Source organism: Rhinopithecus roxellana, chromosome 1 (assembly GCF_007565055.1).
Source record: "Rhinopithecus roxellana isolate Shanxi Qingling chromosome 1, ASM756505v1, whole genome shotgun sequence".
Lineage (NCBI taxonomy): Eukaryota > Metazoa > Chordata > Mammalia > Primates > Cercopithecidae > Rhinopithecus > Rhinopithecus roxellana.
This window is the reverse complement of record NC_044549.1, coordinates 26519440-26541517: the sequence shown is the minus strand read 5'-3', so window position 1 is coordinate 26541517 and position 22078 is coordinate 26519440. Positions and strand designations below refer to the sequence as shown.

Below are 22078 nucleotides of genomic sequence, written 5' to 3'. Positions count from 1 at the left end.
ACGTCATAGACCTGTTTGGCTGCTGTCCTGGGTAAAAGGGTTTGGCAGCCCTAGGGAGATGAATTTCTCCAGCGTTGGACCCGCCCAGAGCAGAGAAGCAACACCCTTCCAGCCACTACTCTGTTGCTATGAAACAAAAGACTAGGAAGGTAAGCGAAGCAGGAAGTCCCGCCTTTCAGCCCCAGACGGCTTTGGCTCCCGCTCCCGACGCTCACGCCCACCTGCCACCCCTTATTGGTTAGCTCCTTCGTGCCTTGCATCCCTTCTTCCATTTCCTTTCCCGTTTCCACTTTCGTTCCCGGGCGAGTCCAGGCCCCTCATTTCTCTCCGAGTCCAATTCCTTTCTGACGTGCTGCGAGCGGGCCTTCCTCTGGGGCCATTGTGTACTGTGGAGGACGTGGACGGGGCGGCAGCGCGAGGAGGACGGATGCGTCCCGCCCATTGGCTGCACCCGCTGTCGGGCAGTGCGCGGGTGTGCGGCATTGGCCCAGCGGCGCGCGGCCCCGCCCCCGCCCCGCCCCGAGCCTGGGTACTGTGTGTGCCACAGGGGTGGGGTGTCCAGCGAGCGGTCTCCTCCTCCTGCTAGTGCTGCTGCGGCTTCCCGCGGCCTCCCCGAGTCGGGCGGGAGGGGAGAGCGGGTGTGGATTTGTCTTGACGGTAATTGTTGCGTTTCCACGTCTCGAAGGCCTGCGCGCTGGGTTGCTCCTTCTTCGGGAGCGAGCTGTTTCAGCGATCCCATTCCCCGCCGGGGCTCCCCACACACACTGGACTGCGTGCGTGTGGAGTGGGACCCGCGCACACGCGTGTCTCTGGACAGCTACGGCGCCGAAAGGCAAGGAGGGAAGGGGTCGCCGGGGAGGCTCCACACTTCTTACCGGCTCGGGGGTCTGGGAGTAGCCAGGCGCGGGCCAAGGAGGAAGAGGGGACAGCCCCGGCTTTCAGCTGCAGCTGCGGTTGCCGCCGCCGTCCAGTTTGAAGTGGGGCGTTTAAAGACCAGAACCCGCAGGCCGGGGAGGAGGGAGACGGAGTCCAGGCAGACGGCGGTGGGGATTGCAGCAGGCGCCCAGGAGGCGCGTCCACCCAAGCGCCGAGCACACAGTGTCCCTCCCGCGCCCGAGACGGACGGGGCTGCGGGCACGGGAGGGACACTTTGTGCCCTCCCCGTCCACCTTCCTCCCGCAGCTCAGACCCGAGGGGCCAGGAAGGGGCTTGAGCGGGGAAGGGACACAGGCGTCCTGAAACAAAGCTTTGGGTGAGAGCAGAGGCGAGGAGCGAGAGAAGTGAACTCCTCCTTTCCGTGGCCGCGCTTGTCAGTTTCTCTCCGTCTCTTTTCAAATGGGCTATTTGTGTGTTATTTCATTTGGTTCTTGGGAATAACGACTCACCGCGTTGATTTAAAGAAATGTGTTCGTGGGTCCGTACTTGGTGGTTTTAGTGTGGGACATGTCGTGCGCCTTTGTTGACAACAGAGCTGTCCCTTACGTTTGTGTAGAATAATCTTTATGTTTATATAACTTGGAGAAATCTAACAGAGTGAAAAGTGAAGTTTCTGCGTAAGGCTCCCAAAATGTATGATAGGAGCTTCAATTGTTCTAGTATTTTGAGTTGGAATTAAGGCAGGAGGGGAAGAACATTCTGTTTTTTATCTAGGAAACCTGTTTAAGTTTTGTTTTATGAGTTGGGTATTAGTTCAGCCTTAGCTACTTGAAACGTGAGCAGGGTGCATCTTTAACTCTTAGTATTGTAAAGGCAAATCTAGGATCATTGCTCTTAAAACTACTGTGTGTAAAGATTGAGAGTGTAAATTCACAAGCTTATTGATAAAAATGAATGTGGAACTTTTGATTTTGCTCTCACGGATGGAGGAAGATGCAGTGGGTACAAGTTAGTCTCTTTAGTTTTCTGGTGGGTAAATATTTTCGAAATCAACTAACTTTTCTTTTTTTAAATCTGCCTTTTAAAGAACTAAAATTCCAGATGGCAAACTCAATGAATGGCAGAAACCCTGGTGGCCGAGGAGGAAATCCCCGAAAAGGTCGAATTTTGGGTATTATTGATGCTATTCAGGATGCAGTTGGACCCCCTAAGCAAGCTGCAGCAGATCGCAGGACGGTGGAGAAGACTTGGAAACTCATGGACAAAGTGGTAAGTTCTGTCTGACGTTGCCTGTGCGAAACACTATTCACTTTGTGGTTTCTTCAGATTTAGTTTTACAGTTAATTAATACCAACCATTGTTATGGCAACAGTCTTTTGATTTCAATTCATCATTTTTCTTACTTCAAGTCTGTGTTTTTTGAAAAGTTGGATTCAAAGACTTTTTTTTTTTTTTTTTTAACTTTTGGTCCTTTCTACTCTTTAAGGTTCAGAGTTCCTCTACATGACTCAGTATGCAGAATTTTACCATTGGCTGCCTTTTGTTGGTGTATGGCCATAGAATGTTTGGAAGTGTTTGTTCTGTCTTCTGTGAGGTTGTGTTGCTCTTAGATAACGAAAGAGTACAAGCAGGTTATTTAAGTCTTTGATGGACCACTCATGACAATCATCTGATGTGATACTGAAAATATTTACTGGGGAAAGAAACAGATTAGTTCTTTCTTTAATTTTTTTCCTTTTTTTGTTACTTCGTCCACTGAAGTCTTGAACCCCTCAAAGTCATCCAGAAACAGATTAGTTCTTAAGTGTAGAAGCAGTATTTGAGGGAGTTTCCATTTTCATATTTGAGAATTCATCTTCATTAAGAAACTTTTTTTGTTGTTAATGGGAGAGTTAACAGTTTCTTTCATCTACTATTCCATTTTGAAACAGGAAACCTTTCGATGGCACATTGTTTATTGTGAAAGGAAAATTTATGTTGGGAGTGGTGAAGCTGAGAGTATCAGAAACCTCTGTGGTTTCTGCATGTTGCTTTCAGACAAACTATAATTTCACAAGAAGAAATCAAGATGGGTGTCAGTATCCAGAGAAGTCAATCTGAATACCTTACAGAGATTTACTCAGAAACCGTAGCTGTCAGTATCCTACTTTACTAAGTATGATTATAAAATAAATTTAAGATGTAGCTTGCGGCTTTGCAAAAATTAATAATTCTTTTTTTTTGAAGCAGTAGCACTGTCCTGTATTTATTCGTAAATGTTTGTAACACATTATGTCTTTATTTCGTAGATATCTGGGGCTAATTGTAAGTTTAGTTGAAGCAAGACTCGGGATGTTTATAACTGAAGAAATGGAGGTTTTAAAAAAAAATTCCTTTATAGGGATGTGCCAGAGCATCCATGAAATCATATGGTAACATTCATCTTTGTTTTCATTTGCTCCTGTCTGCAAATATTGGCTATAAAAAGCCACTATCAGTAGTACTAGTAGTAGTAGCAATATACGAATGTGACAAGATTTCCTTTATTTTCATTTATTCTGATGGAAAGGACACATAGATGAATGACTGGCCTGTCATTCTACAGGCAGTGGTGTTAAATGCAGAGCCAGAATATTTTTGCCAGATAAATAGCCTTAGTTTTGGGCTTCAGTGTGACCTATTTAAGCTTCTGCCAATTTATTCAAATTGTTATATTAAAGTGCTCCAGACAGAATGATGTCATAGTGTCAGAATATTGCAACTTGCTGCTTGGGGTTGAGTTTTGATTTTAGCATTGGATACTTTAGAATAAGGACTATTCAATTGGAAAAATAGCATATATTTGGCAAGCACAATGCTGCCTATCTTTTCTTTGTTAACGAGTGTGCATTTGAAGGTCACTGTCACTGCCTAAATCATTAGTTGGGGTAAGAGAAGGAATTCAAGGTTTTTCTCTAACTTACCTGCTACATAAGTGGACAGCAAATGGTTCAGATTCTATAAAGGTGCTGTTCTTTTTCCCCCACCCTCCATCTTTGAGTGGTCAGTGTTTGTACATTTGTGAGTGTTAGGACATCAAATCAAAAAGATTTATATAAGGAAGTGGTGAGCTATAGTTACTATAAAATCATTTTTGAAACATTAAAAATGATATACACAATTTTGGTCTATAACTGGTTGTTAACATAAGTTTTATTCGCTTTTAATTATTTCACCATGAGTTATGGTACAATAGATGGTTATTTGATAGTTACACATCTGCTATTATTTATTTTATTAACCCTTTTGTGGGTTTAGGTTTTAGTCTCTCCAATTGAGAAACTTGACTTAACAAGGAAATCTATTATCAAAAGTCTCTACTTAGTGGGATGTGGTGTGGGTGCTGGCAAATGTACATTGCCTGTTTATCTTCATTATTTGTCAAAGATGAAAATGGTTGTGTTCATTTGTGAATGTACCCAGGGGCTTTGTGGAGAGAAATCACATAAATTATTATGAAAGAATTCAGTATGTTTATTTTTACTCTAAGATACAGTAAATAGAAAGGCATTGATAATTACTAATTGGCAGTATATTTTATTTAAGTGTGTAGTGCAGAAACATCCCCCTTTTTTGTTTATCTTTTCTTATTTGTTAGTGGTGAAGGAAGTGGCTCATAATATCGACATTGTCCTGATGATTACATCAGGAGCTCTATTATTAGTTCTGAAGTTAATCCCTTGACACATTACCTTTTTAAAAAAAATAACTCTGATAGCATGAATTTAGTTTGTGAATAACAGAAAATAGCAACTTTCACGTCTACTTGGTAGGTATGTAAAAGGCAGGGTTAAGTGTATAGTTACTAATTTTTTCTTGTGACGCCTCTTTGCAAGGGTAGATCTTGGAAGTACAAATAGGAACACAAACTTCAATTTCAGTTTGTTCCAGCCACCAATAAAGGAAGATAACTGTTTTTACAGGGAATAATGAAGCAGTCTTGGGTTGTAGGGGAATTATCTAATAGGTATGTAGTTTTACCACTTCTTGGCCTCTAGAATTTAAAATGCTCAATTGAAATTGTTTCCAATTAATGTTCTGTTTTCAGAGGGCAGGCTTTTTCTCTAAGGTCACTGAGAATAGGAGAACGTAATTGCTTAGTTGTCTCCCTATAAGATGTAGAGTGTTTTGTAACAAAATCAGTAGCACAGAGTTAGCACAGTCCATGTTTTGAGGAAAAGAATAGTAGATAGTAGCATATCCCAAAACGTCCCATTTAAACAGATTTTCTGGCCTTAGCTCTGTGTGTCGGTGTCATTTGCTAGCTGACCCGAAAGCCTTCACATCAGTGGATGCTTATTTGATACAGTGATGGAAGTAGTAATCATGAATACATATCTAGGGTCAGGTGTGCCCGGAATGAAATATGGAGTCTGTTCTGAAGCTACTCAAGAGACAAGGTTTCTTAAACACTTAATAAGCATTTTTTGAGGGCCTCCTGTGTTTCCACTGAGTGCTTGTTACTGGGGATATGAAGCTAGACAAGACATAATCCCGCCTTTGACCTGTCAAGGAACCCAGAGAACACATAAATGGATAATTGCCATGTAGTATGGGAAGGGCTATATTACAAACCCAAAGTACAGTGGGAACAGAGTAGAGAACATCCTCCTTGTTTTTCTGGCCAGTATTCAAACAGTTTTCTTTCTGGATTCTGCTGGCCATCGCCTTTTAGAAACAGCATTATTGTGTTCTTGTTGGAAATGCTGAGGTGAGAGTAAGGAAGTGATTGCTAATCAGTATGGTTGGAATGATAATTTATTAATGTGAGGTTCCTGAGCGTGGTTTTCACGAGAATCTTAGCCAGGTGATGGAAAATAGAAGAAACAATTTTCCATCTAATAGATGCTAAATGTACTGAGCATATGTGGGTGCTTGGGAAATTAGAAAATAATTAATCGATGCTAAAGAGCAAAACACGCTGAGTACCTGCCTCAGATTTTTGTCTTGCTGTCCTTGTCAATTTTTTTAAATTGCATTACCGAAAGAATTTAAAAAGCACTTAGGAAGTGGTGATGCCCAGTAGGTTTTTCCTGCCTTTTGCCCCCAGTCTAGTTAGTACGTTTTTCAAGCTTGAAATATAATTCATACTCTTTTTAATTTCATTGTGATAATAATATATTATAAAGTTTGTCAGTCAAGGATGCTTGGATTATATACAAATATTTTAAAGAATACAAGTAAACTTTCTTTTCTAAGCTGAGTTCCTCATACCTCTGAAAGATATCCCATGTGGAGTAAAACAGGTTTTAGATGCCTATTGTTTGTGTTTACTGATTTAGAGACTCTTACCTTCCTAGAGCCGTAAAACAGGGGATATCATTCATTTGAATTATACTTCTTGACATACTTCCTTTTCCTCACTGAAGTTGTTCCACCTTAGCAGAATCAGTGGGTCCTAGTAGACTTGGTTGGGGATAATAACAAATCGTCTGGACGGTTTTGTTTAGTACTCAGTTCGGTTTTGAATTTGTGTTGTAGTAAGTGGAGTGATCCCAAAGTCTGGCACATGACTTCTAAGAAAAGCTATTGATAAAGTAGAAGATTTAAAGGAATCCTATCAAGACTTACCATGATTTTTCCCTGCGATATAAAGCATTCACATAATACAGGCCTTAATCAGTTAGTAATCTTTTAACTATTAAAAAATTTTTAGCTTTCAGAGTTTGAATCTATTTCTTTCTTCTTTTTAAAAGGTGCTTTATGTGCTGTCTGTTGATTTCATCATTCATTTATCAAATCTCAACTATGGAAAGACAGGCCTTTCCAAACAGCTATGCCATAGAGTAAAATGTAATAATAAGTGCTTTAAGGTAGTATAAATAAAGTGCTGAGATGTAGTACGTGGTGGAGGTGAACCGTTGCTTGCTAAGGGTGAAAAGTTGGTGTAAAATGAAGCATGGAAGAGGTACTGTCCAGTTCATGGGCTGGATTCCAGTGAGATGGAGGACATGTTAGGTTGAAGGAATGATAGATTGTTGAGTAAGAGAGGGGAAGTTAGGGGAAGATGATAGAGGTTTGGCTTTTGTCAAAGAATTTTGTCTTAATTTATTTGGTAGAAAACCATTGAAGGCTCTTAATCAGAGAGGGAAAACATCAGGGCTGTGCTTTGATAGAGTACTTACTTGACTCTGCAAAGCTTGGATTAAGAGAAAAATCTGAAAGCAAGAGTAATGATCAAGAGGAATTAAAACAGTCTGGGCAAGAAATAATGAAATGCTGGCCTAGATAATTGGAAGTAGGTATAGCAAGTGTTGGTTCAGATGTGGGAGGCATTTTGGAGTTAAAATCTACAGGTCTTGGTGACCCCTTAGAGGATGAAAGAGAAGGTACAGTGAAAGTGACTCTTGAGGTTTTCAGCCTAGTTGACTCTGAAAGCAGTGATGCACTTAATAAGGTAAGGAACGTAAGAAGGAAAAGAGGAAGTGTGGGGGTTAGTTTTTGGCCATGCTAAGTTCACCATGCCAGAGTGAATTTCATTTACAGTCAGAAAATTAAGTGTACAGTTCAAGAGAGAAGTAGAAACAAGAAACATATATTTGGTAGATATTCTCATAGAGATAGCATTTCAAGCTATAGAACTGCCAGAGATTTCTGAGGAAGAGTAGAGGGAGCAATTCAGAGAAAAAGTCAGATAATTGAATTTTGGGGCATTTGAGGGGTGTAATTAAATACCAGAGAAGGAAAGAGAATCTACATAGATTAGTGATGAGAAAGGTAGAATTAAAACATAATTTCCTAGGTAGAAACGGCTTTAAGAAGAAGATAAAATCTGAAGTTCTGATAAAACTAAGTTCAAATTCAAGTGGAGAAAACCAGAAAGGGTGAAAAGTTGAAAAGTCATTGAATTGTATGATTAGAGGCCATTATTGACCTTTGTAGAGCAGTTTAACTTTTATGATGGGGCAAGATTAAAATGTGCATGTGGATTATTTAAAAATTGTTCTAAAACTGTAACAATAATGAAAAGGAAGGGAGTTCTGTTAGCTTGAGGATTTGAACATGATAGAAATAACTGTGTGTGTGTGTGTATGTGCACACACCATAGAAAAGGTTCAAAGATTGGTGGGGAAAAAAAAAGATTGATGGGAAAGGATGTAGTTAAGGAATGGCCTAAGATGCAAGAAGAAAGAAATAGAAGCAGTAGCATTCTAGATTAAACTGTGGGAGGGAAAGACTAGGAACCAGTAGAAAGGTTAATCTTGGTGGATAAATGTAATTTCCACTTACAGAGGAGGAAGGCGAGGGAATATACAGAGAAGTTTTGAAGGCATTTGTAAATTTTATATTGGGTTGTCGGGAAGTGATTTAAGGCATAATATTTATAGTTTTAAATTTTTGTATCATGAAATACGCAATATATATATTTTAGTCTTCTAGCAATTAAGTGGGTAAATAAGTAAAAAATTAAAATGGAAATCGATTCTCATCTTTAATATTAAGTTCATCTTACTATATACTTGCTGTGACTTAAAGGATACCACAGTGCTATTTTTATCTACTCTGCTTGAGCATATATTAATGCTATTCTTACCTTTTAACTAAGATTTTTTTGTTTTTTGTTTTTAAGTATTTGTAGGTTGCTGTAATGAAAGACACATTTTGAAAATATCCAACAAATTTTATAGGTTTTTAACATAGTAACATTTAGAAAATTGTTGAGCTTATATTATCTTATAGTGTCAATGAAAAAAGTATTAATAGTTATAATATTCTACCTGTTAAAGGATTTTAAAAAATATTAAAGTCCTACATCTTTTCCTGAGAGCCTCTTGGGTTTGAAGAAACCAGAGGATTCCATGTCAGCTGACAGGAGTACTGACCTGGGCTTAGCCTTATTTCCTGCTTTTCTGCACAGAACATTCCAGACTTTTTAAGGGTTTTAGGCAGCATGAGTAACTTTATGAGCTAAATGAACTTTTAAAAATCATGATCCTCAACAAACTGCTCAGTGCCCTTGGTGTAATTTTCATACCTTTGCAAAATCTGCAGGGATTTTGCCTTGTGATGGAATGTAAAATGTGGAAGGGAGAAGAAATACTAAGAAGGAGATAGGGCTAACTATGTTCTGGACACAGTGCATAGCACTTTACATTTCCTCTTGTAAGAACTATAATATCCTAAGAAGTTTCCAGAAGAAGAACCCTGCCCAAGGTTGTAAAGCTAGTAAATGTTAGGGCCACATGCTAGGTTTGCTTGATTCTGATGTCTGTGTTCACAGTATGAAGAGTCAAGCACACTCCTCCATGAAATAATATGATGCTTCCTTTTTCCGAAGGAGTACATCAAAAGGGCATTCCCCTCCTCCACTCCCATATTTGATATTATCAAATTCTTCTCCAAATTTTGTACTCATTTTTAGGCAGCTTTATTCAATATAGCTGTAGATATCCTATTTGTAATATAATTTTCCTGAGAGGTTCTTCCTTACTTTGTTTGCTTCCTCCTCCTCTTCCTCCTTTCTGCCCTCAAATATTTATTGCACGTCTACTATATGCAAAGTTCTATATTAGGTGATAGAGACAGACCAATGAGAAAGACTGTTCTTCACCTTTAAGGAAGTTCCATTCTCATTTGGAGGAAAGAGAGTGAACAGAATATACAATTGATATTTTAATTATAACTAGTCGGTTCTTTAATGCTGCTTCTTAATGTCAGTCTTCTGAAGACATCTTCATAGAAAATCGTAAAGGACTTGGTAATTTTCTCTAAATTCAGCTGTAGTGGACTCATGATCAATTTTATATGCCAATTTTGTTTTGCCCAATTAATATTCTATTAAAAAAGAGTGTATGTTTTATACTTTTTTACACTTTATACATTTTTATACTTAGTAAAATACATTTTTATAATTTTTATATTTAGTAATTATTTGCTGCTTTAAAATGGAAAGAACCCAAAGAACTCTTCACTACCTTTTATTATAAAGATATATATATATATATACACACACACACACACACACACACACACTTTTAGGTAACTGTAGTAAGAAACCTTTTCTAACATTTACAGGAGGACAGGCCTTTTTTGTTTTGAGATGGAGTCTCACTCTATCACCCAGGCTGGAGTGCAGTGGCATGATCTTGGCTCACTGCAAGCTCCATCTCCTGGGTTCACACCATTCTCCTACCTCAGCCTCCCAAGTAGCTGGGACTACAGGGGCCCGCCTCCACACTCAGCCAATTTTGTTTTTGTATTTTTAGTAGAAACAGTGTTTCACCATGTTAGCCAGGATGTTCTCCATCTCCTGACCTCATGATCTGCTCGCCTTGGCCTCCCATAGTGCTGGGATTACAGTTGTGAGCCACTGCACCCAGCCCAGGGCTTTCTATATTGTCTTTAAAAATGAGGTAGTTCACTTGAGAGTATATGACTTGATTCAGTATAACTGAATGCTTCATGAAGTGAGGTGTGCTTTATAATGAAAGTCTTATAGTATAGGCACAATTCCTTACTGTTGAAATTTTCATTGTATTTGGTAAAAGTTCTTTCCTATGTTTCACAGGCTGGTTTGAACCTTGTTTGCAAGGAATGTACTATCTTATCTAATACATTTTTCTTACCTTTTGGCTGGAAGTTTTAGCTAAGGCACAGTCAGAAAACTTTAAATGCAAGATTATTCCAAGACTAAGTAATGACTTTGAATAGTCCTATAGCATTAGTAAATCTTGCTTTTGTATTTGTGCTTTTGCTTTGATATGGTTGAATATATATATTTAAATACATATTTATGTATTGGAATGTGTAACCAATATATTAATAATATATTTTTATTTATGTGAAACAGTGCAGACTACATGTACAGAGAGAGTCTCGTTAAACATTTCTAATACATTTAAGCAAATATAAAAGTCAGTTGTATATTGGTATGGGGACAGTTCCTGATTCTCAAGACCAGCTATCAGGGTTCTGAGCAGTAACCTTAGTTAGGTTCTAGTTCTGTATTTCAGTGTTGACATGTCAAAAGGAATTGGTACTGGTGATTTCCAAATTTTTTGAGTCAATGACTATAGTGGAATTTTCAGCCTAATTCCAATAATAAATGTTTTGCCTTTTAGTTCTAATGAAAAGAGCAATATTGCTATCGAACCAATTGTTTTATGCACCAATCGGTGCCCTAAAAAGTTCATCATTTTATAATGTGACTACAGATTTGTTCTATATCAAAGTTCTTCTGTGTTAGTACCAACCTTCATTCTAGGAAGCAATTTAGGTATTTCTAGAAGAGGTGTAACCATTTGAATCTGAACTTGACCCTTGTGGTGAGCTTGATTTTCTCTCTAATATACTGCTTTTAGAAAAGCAATTTTTCTTTCCTGGCTTTTGCAACTCCTTGCACATAGCAGGTACTCAATAAATATTTATTGAATGGAATTGAATTTGACCTGCTTAGAAGTCATAGTCCTGATGTAGGGTTATTCATTTTTGGCAGAAGCTGTCATAAATCACAGGATTGAATAGTAATCCAACTGATGAACTGTGCACTCAGCGGCATACAGTAGTTCAGCATTATATGTTGCACTTTCCCAAGTGCAAATTTAGACAACAGTTTAGCCTACAGGGCCTTGATGAGCTGACTCTGGCCTATTTCACATCTCTTGTACTACTCACTCACAGCCTTCCTTCCTATGCTCCGACCTTTTAGAATAACTGCATTTACTCCTCTCTTAACATGCTTTCTCTCTGGTGTCTCTTAAGCCTTTGCACACTTCTTTGCCTAGAATACTCCTTTTGACAAAGTTAAGTATGTGTTTCCTGACAGTCTTATGTGGAAATGAGTGAGCTGCTGCTTTTCTCCTGTAGCAGTTTGTACTTGCCTCCATCATAGCACTAAATTCTCCTGTAATTCTTTTCCTAAGCCACCAGTCTTTCCCACTAGACAGCTGCTTGAGGGCAGGTGTGTGATTTATTACTTTCTCTGTTCCCTAGAGCCTGAAACAATGCCTGCCACATAAATGTTTGTTGAATTAACAAATGGGTCCTGAACTTTATGTAAATTTGCAAATGGAATAAAATAAAAATGTAAATGAGTTTAGCAGGGATCATTAATTATATGCCTAATTTTAATTAAATTGTGATATAGTTAGAAAGATCAGCCCGAGATTCAGAAGATGCAAGCTCTTGTATTGGATTAATGATATTTTAATGGTTCCTTAATCTTTCTAGTTCTTAGTTTTTTTAAAATCTGGAAATGAATGGATTGGGTGGAATCTTTACTAAGATCCCTTAGAGCAAGAATTACATTGCTCTTAAGTTAATTATAGAGAACTACGTCTCTTCTGCCAGACTCTTTGCATCTCTTTGAATCAGGAAGTATGTTCTAGTCATCTATAATTTCCTAGCACTAAGCTCAGTACCTGGCATATAGTAGTTCAAACAATTTCCACCTGATAAAGGGATAAATTCCCACATGGAATTACAATTTTAAATAAAGCAAATGAGAAAAAAGTTCAGATAAAGAATAGTGAATTAAATATTTGTAAAATGTAAACATTTCTGTCGAAGAATATTTATGTGGAATGTCTGAAAACAAAAATGCCTGACAGAAATTTTGTATTTATCAGTTAAAAAGTTCTCTAGTAGAGGAAATGAATTTGAAGCTGCCTGGTCCCCAAAGTACAAGAAAATAATGCATCAGTCTGTGTCATATTACACCAAGTTTTATGTTGCCGAAATTAAACTATGCCTGCTGTAGAATATTGGTGGCAATATTCTTAGTATTTATGTATATTTGTGATAGTATTTTTGGTTTAAATAATTTAAAAAGCATATTCTTTTTCAAGCATTAAATAATTGACATATTTGGGACTTAATCTTTAGGGCAGAATGAACTCTGATTATACTAATGTATCACGTATTAAAAAGGGGGTAAAAAAGCTCTGTCAGCCCTTTTCACTATACTTTTGTAAAGATTTGCTATTATTTAGTAAATGAGATGCCATTCTACATTTCCAAGGACTTTCTAGGAGATTAAAATAATATTATTACTTTTTAACTAAGCCTGTACCTTTGGGTTATTAATTTGAATACTTGATACTTCAGAGTTCAATTGTAAAAATAAAGGAAAAATACAGTCAAACTATTTGTGTAAAAAAATAGCAATCAACCAGTCCATTAGTTTGTTGGTTATATACTCAACAATTCTGCTCTAAGACATTGTTTACAAAGAGGAAGAATATATGATCATGCCCTAGGTTAATGTGAAAAATGTTATCTTAAATTAGAGGCCGATGGTTGGAAATTTGAGCCACATTTTTTTCCCCATGTACTCCCCCCCCAAAAAAAACCCTGATCCCCAATGATTTCTTTTTTTTCTTTTTATTTTCTTTTTCTTTTTATTTTTTATTTTTTGAGACGGAGTCTTGCTGTCTTGCCCAGACTGGAGTGCGGTGATGTGATCTCAGCTTACTGCAAGCTCTGTCTCCCAGGTTCAAGTGATTCTCCTGCCTCAGCCTCCTGAGTAGCTGGGATTACAGGCACCTGCCACCACGCCCAGCTAATTTTTGTATTTTTAGTAGAGACGGGGTTTCACCATGTTGGCCAGGCTGGTCTCGAACTCTTGACCTCATGATCTGCCTGCCTCAGCCTCCCAAAGTGCTGGGATTACAGGTATGAACCTCTGCGCCTGGTCAATTTCTTTAAGAAAGTAAGTGTGATAGTGCGTATAAGAGTACTTTTTAAATTTGTTAGTTCCTTGGTTTATTGTGTTTGTTATGCTTTAAGTTATTATAGTTCAATTGTTTATTTGTCCCAGGCACTTTTATGGGTGCCCAGGGGCAGACCCATGTTTTATGCCCCCTGAAACTTAGATAATTTGAAAGAATCTTTCTAAATATAAAGAATACAAAAGTACAAACATCAAATTGTGTACGAGAGTGAATTTTCTTCAGAATGAGAAAAATCCACAAAACACTATAATTTTTAAAAAACAGATATATCTACAAATGATTAGAGAAATAATCTGCACTAGTTTTTGGCTCCGTACATTTTATACTTTGATTCTCTTCCATTGCCACATATACTTCCAGTTTTGGGTGCCATGAAACACATTCAAATTGCCAGATTTGAATTGGATTTCACTGTCCACATGGTAGGCTAGTCAGCATTTGGGCACTTCAGGTGTTTCTGAAACTATCTTTAAAAAAAATTCTATTACAGGGCCGGGCGCGGTGGCTCAAGCCTGTAATCCCAGCACTTTGGGAGGCCGAGACGGGCGGATCACAAGGTCAGGAGATCGAGACCATCCTGGCTAACCTGGTGAAACCCCGTCTCTACTAAAAAATATATAAAAAACTAGCTGGGTGAGGTGGCGGGCGCTTGTAGTCCCAGCCACTCGGGAGGCTGAGGCAGGAGAATGGCGTAAACCCGGGAGGCGGAGCTTGCAGTGAGCTGAGATCCGGCCACTGCACTCCAGCCTGGGTGACAGAGCGAGACTCCATCTCAAAAAAAAAATAAAAATAAAAATAAAAAATTCTATTACAGATTTTAAAAATATTGTATTTATTTAAGGTGTATAACGTGATGCTTTGATATATATACACATAGTGAAATGGTTACTACATCAAATAAATTAACATATTCTTCACCTTCCATAATTACCTTTTTGTGGTAAGACCATGTAAACTCTGTTCTCTTAGCAGATTTTCAGAATACAGTGTTATTAGCTATAGGCCTCATGCTGTACGTTAGATCTCTAGTCATCCTACATACCTGCACATTTGTACTCTTTGACCTTCTTCTCTCCATTTTTTCCCCTCCCCATCCCTGGGGCCCACCCACTGTTCTACTGTCTGTTTCTGTTTGTTTAACTCCTTCTTCTAAGATTCTGCATATGAAAGTGAGATCATATATTCTTTCTTTGCCTGTCTTATTTCAGTTTCATTGGGATTGCTGACAGTAATTAAACCATTTTACAGGAGTGACTGTATGCCTTACATATACCTTTCACTAAACCCAAAGTAAATGTATCTTCAACTCAAATTTCCATTAGCCAGATTCCAAAATCACCCACAGCAACTCCAGTGCCACCCAACAGGAGGCTTTAGCCAATTATGTTTAAGATATTATACTCATAGGCCAAGTGCGGTGGCTCACACCTGTAATCCCAGCACTTTGGGAGGCTGAGGCGGGTGGATCACGAGGTCAGGAGTTCAAGACCAGCCTGACCAAGATGGTGAAACCCCGTCTCTACTAAAAATATAAAAATTAGCTAGGTGCAGTGGCAGGCACCTATAATCCCAGCTACTTGGGAGGCTGAGTCAGGAGAATCGCTTGAACCTGGGCTGCAGAGGTTGCAGTGAGCTGAGATCATGCTACTGCACTCCAGCCTGGGTGACAGACTGAGATTCCATCTTAAAAAAATAAATAAATAAATAAAATAAGATATTATACTCTTGACAATTTTACAAAAAAAAAAAAAAAAATGACGAGGACCTTAAGAGAGCCATGTATCTTTATGATCTTTATGTGAACATTTAACCTTTTTAAAGAGTGCTGTCCCATTACACTACATAATGCTATTGTGCAATTCTCAATGATTTCATTTTACAGTTATTTATGTGAAGAGTTCATTATGCCCTTTCTGGAGGGATAAGAATGTGGTAGACTAACTTACTCTTGACTAAATCATATGAACATGTAGAAGTGAATACATTAGTTGAATTACTACCTTCTCTGGCCGGCAGAAGGTACTTTCAGTTCTGCAGGCAGCCCCTGAACGCCCCAGTGGTTGGGCAGCACCTGTGGTGGGATGACTGAACCGTTATATGCCACATGTTTATAGGCGTGGTAGACAGTATGGGGAGGTGGAAAAGACTGGTTCTGACCTGACACACATTTACTACTTAATAACTCAGTTATTCAAATTGCACCTCTTTGTTTTATTCTCCTTGGGGTTCAGGAACAGTACACCAAAACACTAATTAACAAACTATGAGACAGCACCAGCCGGGAGTTCAATGTAGTAAAATAACATGTAAATGTGAGGCATTGGTTGTCAACAGAAAAGGCCCATTTCCTCATTTTTATTAAAAAAAAAAGACTATCAGTGATATACAGTGATTAGCATACTGGAGTTCTGTTAACCTATGCACAATGAGGTATCTTAGAATTAAAACTTTAGGGGTTCAAAGTAAGGGTATGATATAGAAAAGATTGAATGGTAGAACAGAGTAGGACTTATTTATATTATGACAAAAGTGAATATTTGTCAGTTAATAATAAATTGGAGATAGTAAGTTAAGATCATAATTTATATTATGGAAAATGAAGAAATAGGACATGGTTCTATAATTTTTTAATTTTTCTGTGAAATAAAATATTATGATTTATTTTGTTTTTATCTTTGTTTTTAGGTAAGACTGTGCCAAAATCCCAAACTTCAGTTGAAAAATAGCCCACCATATATACTTGATATTTTGCCTGATACATATCAGCATTTACGACTTATACTGAGTAAATATGATGACAACCAGAAACTTGCCCAACTCAGTGAGAATGAGTACTTTAAAATCTACATTGATAGCCTTATGAAAAAGTCAAAACGGGCAATAAGACTCTTTAAAGAAGGCAAGGAGAGAATGTATGAAGAACAGTCACAGGACAGGTAAGAAGAATATTTCAGATGTTTTGGTGTAAAGGTCATTTATGTTGCTTTTTACTTAATAGTTAACCTAAACGTCACCATGTAATTGTTTTGGGGTAAATGTGAGTCACTTTGTATACAGTCATGTGGTACTTAACAATGGGCATACTTTACGAGAAATGCATTTTTAGACAATTTTATTGTTGTGTGGGCATCATAGAGTGTACTTACACAAGAGCTAGATGGTATTACCTACTGCACACCTAGGCTATATGGTATAGCCTATTGCTCCTAGGCTGCAAATCTATACAGCATGTTACTGTATTTAACACTGTGGGCAATTGCAACACAATGGTAAGTATTTGTGTGTCTAAATATACCTAAACATAGAAAAGGTATGGTAAAAATACTTTATAAAAGGCTGGGCGCAGTGGCTCACTCCTGTAATCCCAGCACTTTGGGAGGCTGAGGCGGGTGGATCACTTGAGGTCGGGAGTTTGAGACCAGCCTGACCAACATGGAGAAACCCCGTCTCTACTGAAAATACAAAATTAGCCCGGTGTGGTGATGCATGCCTATAATCCCAGCTAATTGGGAGGCTGAGGCAGGAGAATAACTTGAACCCGGGAGGCGAAAGTTGCGGTGAGCTGAGATCGTGCCATTGCACTCCAGCCCGGACGACAAGAGCGAAACTCCATCTAAAAAAAAAAAAAAAAACTGCATAAAAGATAAAAATGGATAACCTGTATACCATGCTTGGAGCTTGCAGGAATGGAAGTTGCTCTGAAAGTGAGTAAGTGAATGATGGCAAGTTAATGTGAAGGCCTAGGACTGTTACTGTACATTACTGCAGACTTTAGAAACATTGTACACTTAGGCTACACTAAATTTATAGAAAAAAAATTTCTTTCTCCAATATGAACAGCTTACTGTCACTTTTAAACTTTATAAACTTTTAATTTTTTTTTTTTTTACTTTTTGACTCGTATTAACAATTAGCTTAAAAATATTTTCTTTATTATTCTATAAGCTTTAAAAATATTTTAAAAATTAAGTTTTTAAAGAAGTTTATAAACTGTTTTGTTAAAACTAAGACACACACACACATTGGCCTAGACCTGCACAGTGTCAGGATCATCAATATTACTGTCTTCCACCTCCACATCTTACTCCTCCGGAAGGTCTTCAGGAGCATTAACATGCATGGAGCTATCATCTGTGATAACAGTGCCTTCAGGAATACCTCCTGAAGGGCCTGCCTGAGGCCGTTTTACTGTTAGATATTTTTTAATAAGTAGAAGGAATACCCTGTAAAATAACATTAAGAAGTAGGTAGTATAGTAAATACATCAACTAGTAATATAGTCACTTATAATGTCATTATCAAGTATTATGTATTATGCATAATTATATGTGCTGTGCTTTTATGTGACTGGTGACACAGTAGATTTGTTTACACCGTCATCACCACAAACATGTAATATGTTGCACTATGACCTTGTGATGACTATGACATCACTAGGTAATAGGAATTTTTCAGTTCCATTATAATCTTACTAAAGCGCTAACATAAATATGGTCTGTCATTAACTGAAATGTCCTTGACTGAAATGTCATTACAGGGTTCATGACTGTATTTGCTTTTAACATTAATAGCTTTACGTAAATTTACTTACGATAATAGCTAGTTCATGAGACAGTATTCTCAATGTTTTAATAGACTTTATTTTTAGAGCCATTTTAGGTTTACAGGAAAATTATTCAGAAATTACAGTTCCTATAAATCTCCTCTGCCCAAGCAGTTTCTCCTATTCATGTCTTGCATTGGTGTGGTATGTTACAGTTGATAAATTATTGTCGATACATTATTATTAACTAAAGTCTAGAGTTTACATTAGGGTCCGCTTTATGTTTTGCACTGTTCTATGCTCCATAAATGCATAATGTCACGTATCTACCATTACAGTGTTGTATAGAATTGTTTCACTGCCCTAAAAATGCCCCGTGATCTACTTTATTGTCTCACTTTTCCCCCCTTGAACCCATGGCCACCACTGATCTTTTTACTGTTTGTGTAGTTTTGCCTTCTCCACAGTGTTACATAGTTGGACTCACACAATATGTAACTTTTTCAGATTGACTTTCACCTAACACTTTGCATTTTAGGTTCCTCCGTGTCTTTTCATAACTTGGTAGCTCATTTCTTTATGCCACTGAAGAATACTCCATTGTGTGGTTGTACCACGGTTTGGTTTTTCACTCACACCTTGAACTACATCTCGGTTGCTTCCATTTTTTGGGTAATCATGTATAAAGTTGCAATAAATATTTGTATGTAGGTATTCCTCTGGATTTAGGCTTTTAACTCACTTGGGTAAAATACCTAGCAAGATTGCTGGATTTTCAGGGTATGCATAAGTTTAGAAAGAACATAAGAAACTTTCAAGAAAGTTTATAAGAAACTCCTTGACTGGTTCCAAAGTGGCTCTACCATTTTTCATTCCCACCAGCAACGAATGACAGTTCTCAGTGCTCCACATCCACACCAGAATTTGGTATTGGAGACAAGTGTTTTAAAGACATAGTTTGATTGAATCTGCGGATGTGGTAGATGTGGGTGGGAGATGTAACTTCCATCTGTGTATTTTTACTTAAGTGAGAAACTGAACTGGGCTTTCAAAGACTGAATTGACATCAACCAAATCCTGATTTTATAGCCAGGATTCTTCATTTAGAGATCCTCACTCAAATTTGTTGTTTGGTCATTTTAATGTTAAATTTCAGGATCTATCTTAAACAAAATAAAGAAAATGATAGAGTTTTCCATTTCTGGGCTATTTTAAATATTTATGGAATATTCATGATAGTGATAGTTTATTTAGATTTCCAAATTGGAAAATCAATATTAATGGAAATATATAATGTCTGAACACATTAGTTAAATTTTAGTATGAGACTCTTAACCTGTCTGCATTTTAGTTTTCTGACATATAGGAAAACCTTTAAGAAACCTCTAAGATTTCTTTCAGGTCAGAAAAACTAGCCCCATTCTGTCTAATAACAGCACAGGGTTGTAAAATAGAAAATTCAGTTATGGAGGTATGTGGACTCTAAATTTTCTATGAATACTGGCCAAATACCTGTAACAAGTAAAACCATCAAATTGAAACATAAAAAACCCTCTTCCAGATGTAAAATGGCATAAATAATTATGTTTTTATAATTTTCTCTCTCAATTAGAGATGAACCCAAACATACTCGTAGACATCTAACCAATTATGTAACTTTGGGCTCATCACTTAATATTCTTGGGCCACAGTTTATTCATCTTGAGGGTGGTGAATCTTCCAATTGCCTTTTAGCATTAATTAATGCTCTAAACTTCTCCAGGAGTAATGAGGAATTTGAGTTGTCACAATGTGACAGAAGTAAGGTAGAGAAATATTATAGTGATTGTTTATTCTTGCAGACTTTTCAAGAACTGCTAACATCTTGGGAAGCCAGATATTTATATTAAAATTTTATTTTTCACATTGTACTTCTTCCATTGACCTACTAAAACTAAGTTCTTTACAAATGTCTTTATAATTCTTTTTTCAAAGTTAGTAGTTGCAAAATTCTTCCTGATCCAGCCAAGTCATCCATTAAATTTTACTCTTTAGAGTATCAGGACATTGACAAGGTATATAACTTCTTTGACTAGGATTTTGAGTGGATACAGTGTTTTTAATTGGATGTAATCATATATGATGTGGTAAACTTGTATCCCACTTTTACATCTTCTGTGGAAACTTGAAACATTTTCTAACTCAGTAGATGTTTTATAATTTCCATTTGATAATTTTGATAGTTTTGCTTATGTGGAAACATTTCATGGGGGACATTTAAGTTTTGATTGATCATGTATAGATTCCCATAGATTTTGATAGCTCTCATAATGCTGACTGTTCACAATGAGGTCACTCATTCTGTGTATTCTTGCCTACATTCTAAGTGTCCAAGTGAATTTTGTTCACTGTCCTAAATGCAACCCTAAGACAAAATTTATTAGTTTCTATGCTGATATAGCATATCCTTAATTGGCTAGTACTCTCATCTTTGTTCTATTTACTGACAGTGTTCTGTGGCCAGCTGTGTTTATGCAGAACTTACATTTGATAAATGTTTCATAATAATTCATAATAATGTACCATTCTTGGTACACCATAGCAGGCACATAAACTTTCGAACTGGGTTTCTTTTTCTAGTAATATATTTGGACACATTCATTTCTAGGTTCCCATAGGATTCCAAATGCAAACTGAGTCTAAAATGTGCCATTGCACACGGAGCTCTGAGGCATTTTGCTCTGTAGAACATAGAAGAGTCTTCTTAGCATGTTTTCATGTACAGAGTGGCCTCATTGTGAATAATCAGCATTATGAGTTATATCAATCTATGAAAATCTGTACATTACCAGTCAAAACTTAAAAGTCTCCTATGAAATGTTTCTACATAAGCAAAACAATCAAAGGTAGTTAGGCAAGAAAGTCTATGGTTTAGTAGAATGACTCCACCTAATAGGTATGACAACACTTATTACTGGGAATATTATAAATTCACTAAAGAATCGTTTCTTTGATTCTGTAAGTAGCTCACTAGGGACATTACTATAATTGCACAAAAAATGGAGGACAGTAATAGTAGAAACAGTAATTTGGAGTTAATTGACTTAATCAGTATTACCTCATGTGATTCTGCCCGCTTTATTGAAGAAATAGTGCTGAATGAGTACATGAATCAAAATGCGTTTTTTTTTTTTTTTTTGAATTGAAGTCTTGCTCATCGCCCAGGCTGGAGTACAGTGGCAGGATCTCGGCTCACTGCAAGCTCCGCCTCCCGGGTTCACACCATTCTCCTGTCTCAGCCTCCTGAGTAGCTGGGACTACAGGCGCCTACCACCATGCCCGGCTAATTTTTTGTATTTTTAGCAGAGACGGGGTTTCACCATGTTAGCCAGGATGGTCTCGATCTCCTGACCTCGTGATCCACCCGCCTCGGCCTCCCAAAGTGCTGGGATTACAGGCGTGAGCCATCGTACCCAGCCCAAAATGCGTATTTTAATGTTCCTGCACCTCTGTTGTTTCAACAATAAATGTGAAATTGTTATAAATATAAGGGGAGATGAGAAAAAGTTTAGGTGTCAGTTCTGAACAGATTGCTTTTTAAAATTTTAATTGATTGTTAATTATGAATGAGTAGCCTGAATTTTAAAGCAATTTTATATAAATGTAATAAATAGAAAAATAAATAAGTAAGTGGCATTCAATACATTTCCTAGTTACTTAGGTCCTGTGTAGAAGGAGAGAGGTAGAAATTATAGTTACATAATTGTATATGCTACTGAAATAGATATTTAGGGCACAGTGAAAGTCTTTGCCTTGAGAGTAGATAACGATTTCTAGTAGAGAAAAGGTATGAAGAGGCTGCGTGCCTCCCCCGATTGATACAGTAAACCTCCATCTTTTATATCATTTTTCCCAAATTGTTACTGTTGCTGGTGTTCTTTTGTTTTGTTTTGTTCTTTTTCTTTCTTTCTCTTTTCCTGCAAACAGTTCA

At 37.5% G+C, this 22078-nt stretch overlaps 1 protein-coding gene across 6 annotated transcripts in view; it reads left to right on the top strand.

Moving 5' to 3' along the window:
* The first annotated feature begins 530 nt into the window (after positions 1-530).
* CBLB (Cbl proto-oncogene B) overlaps positions 531-22078 on the top strand; it is a 218756-nt gene continuing 197208 nt past the window's right edge. For 2 of the 6 annotated variants that reach the window (XM_010378710.2, XM_010378709.2), the window contains exons 1-3: positions 532-657; positions 1964-2145; positions 16251-16501. In XM_010378710.2, the coding sequence (XP_010377012.1) occupies positions 1978-2145; positions 16251-16501 (419 nt within the window). In that variant the 5' untranslated portion in view covers positions 532-657; positions 1964-1977. Of the gene's footprint in view, positions 833-1108; positions 1253-1287; positions 1310-1963; positions 2146-16250; positions 16502-22078 lie in introns of those variants that run through there. The other 4 variants (XM_030940505.1, XM_030940519.1, XM_030940511.1 and 1 more) reach the window with 4 other exon arrangements.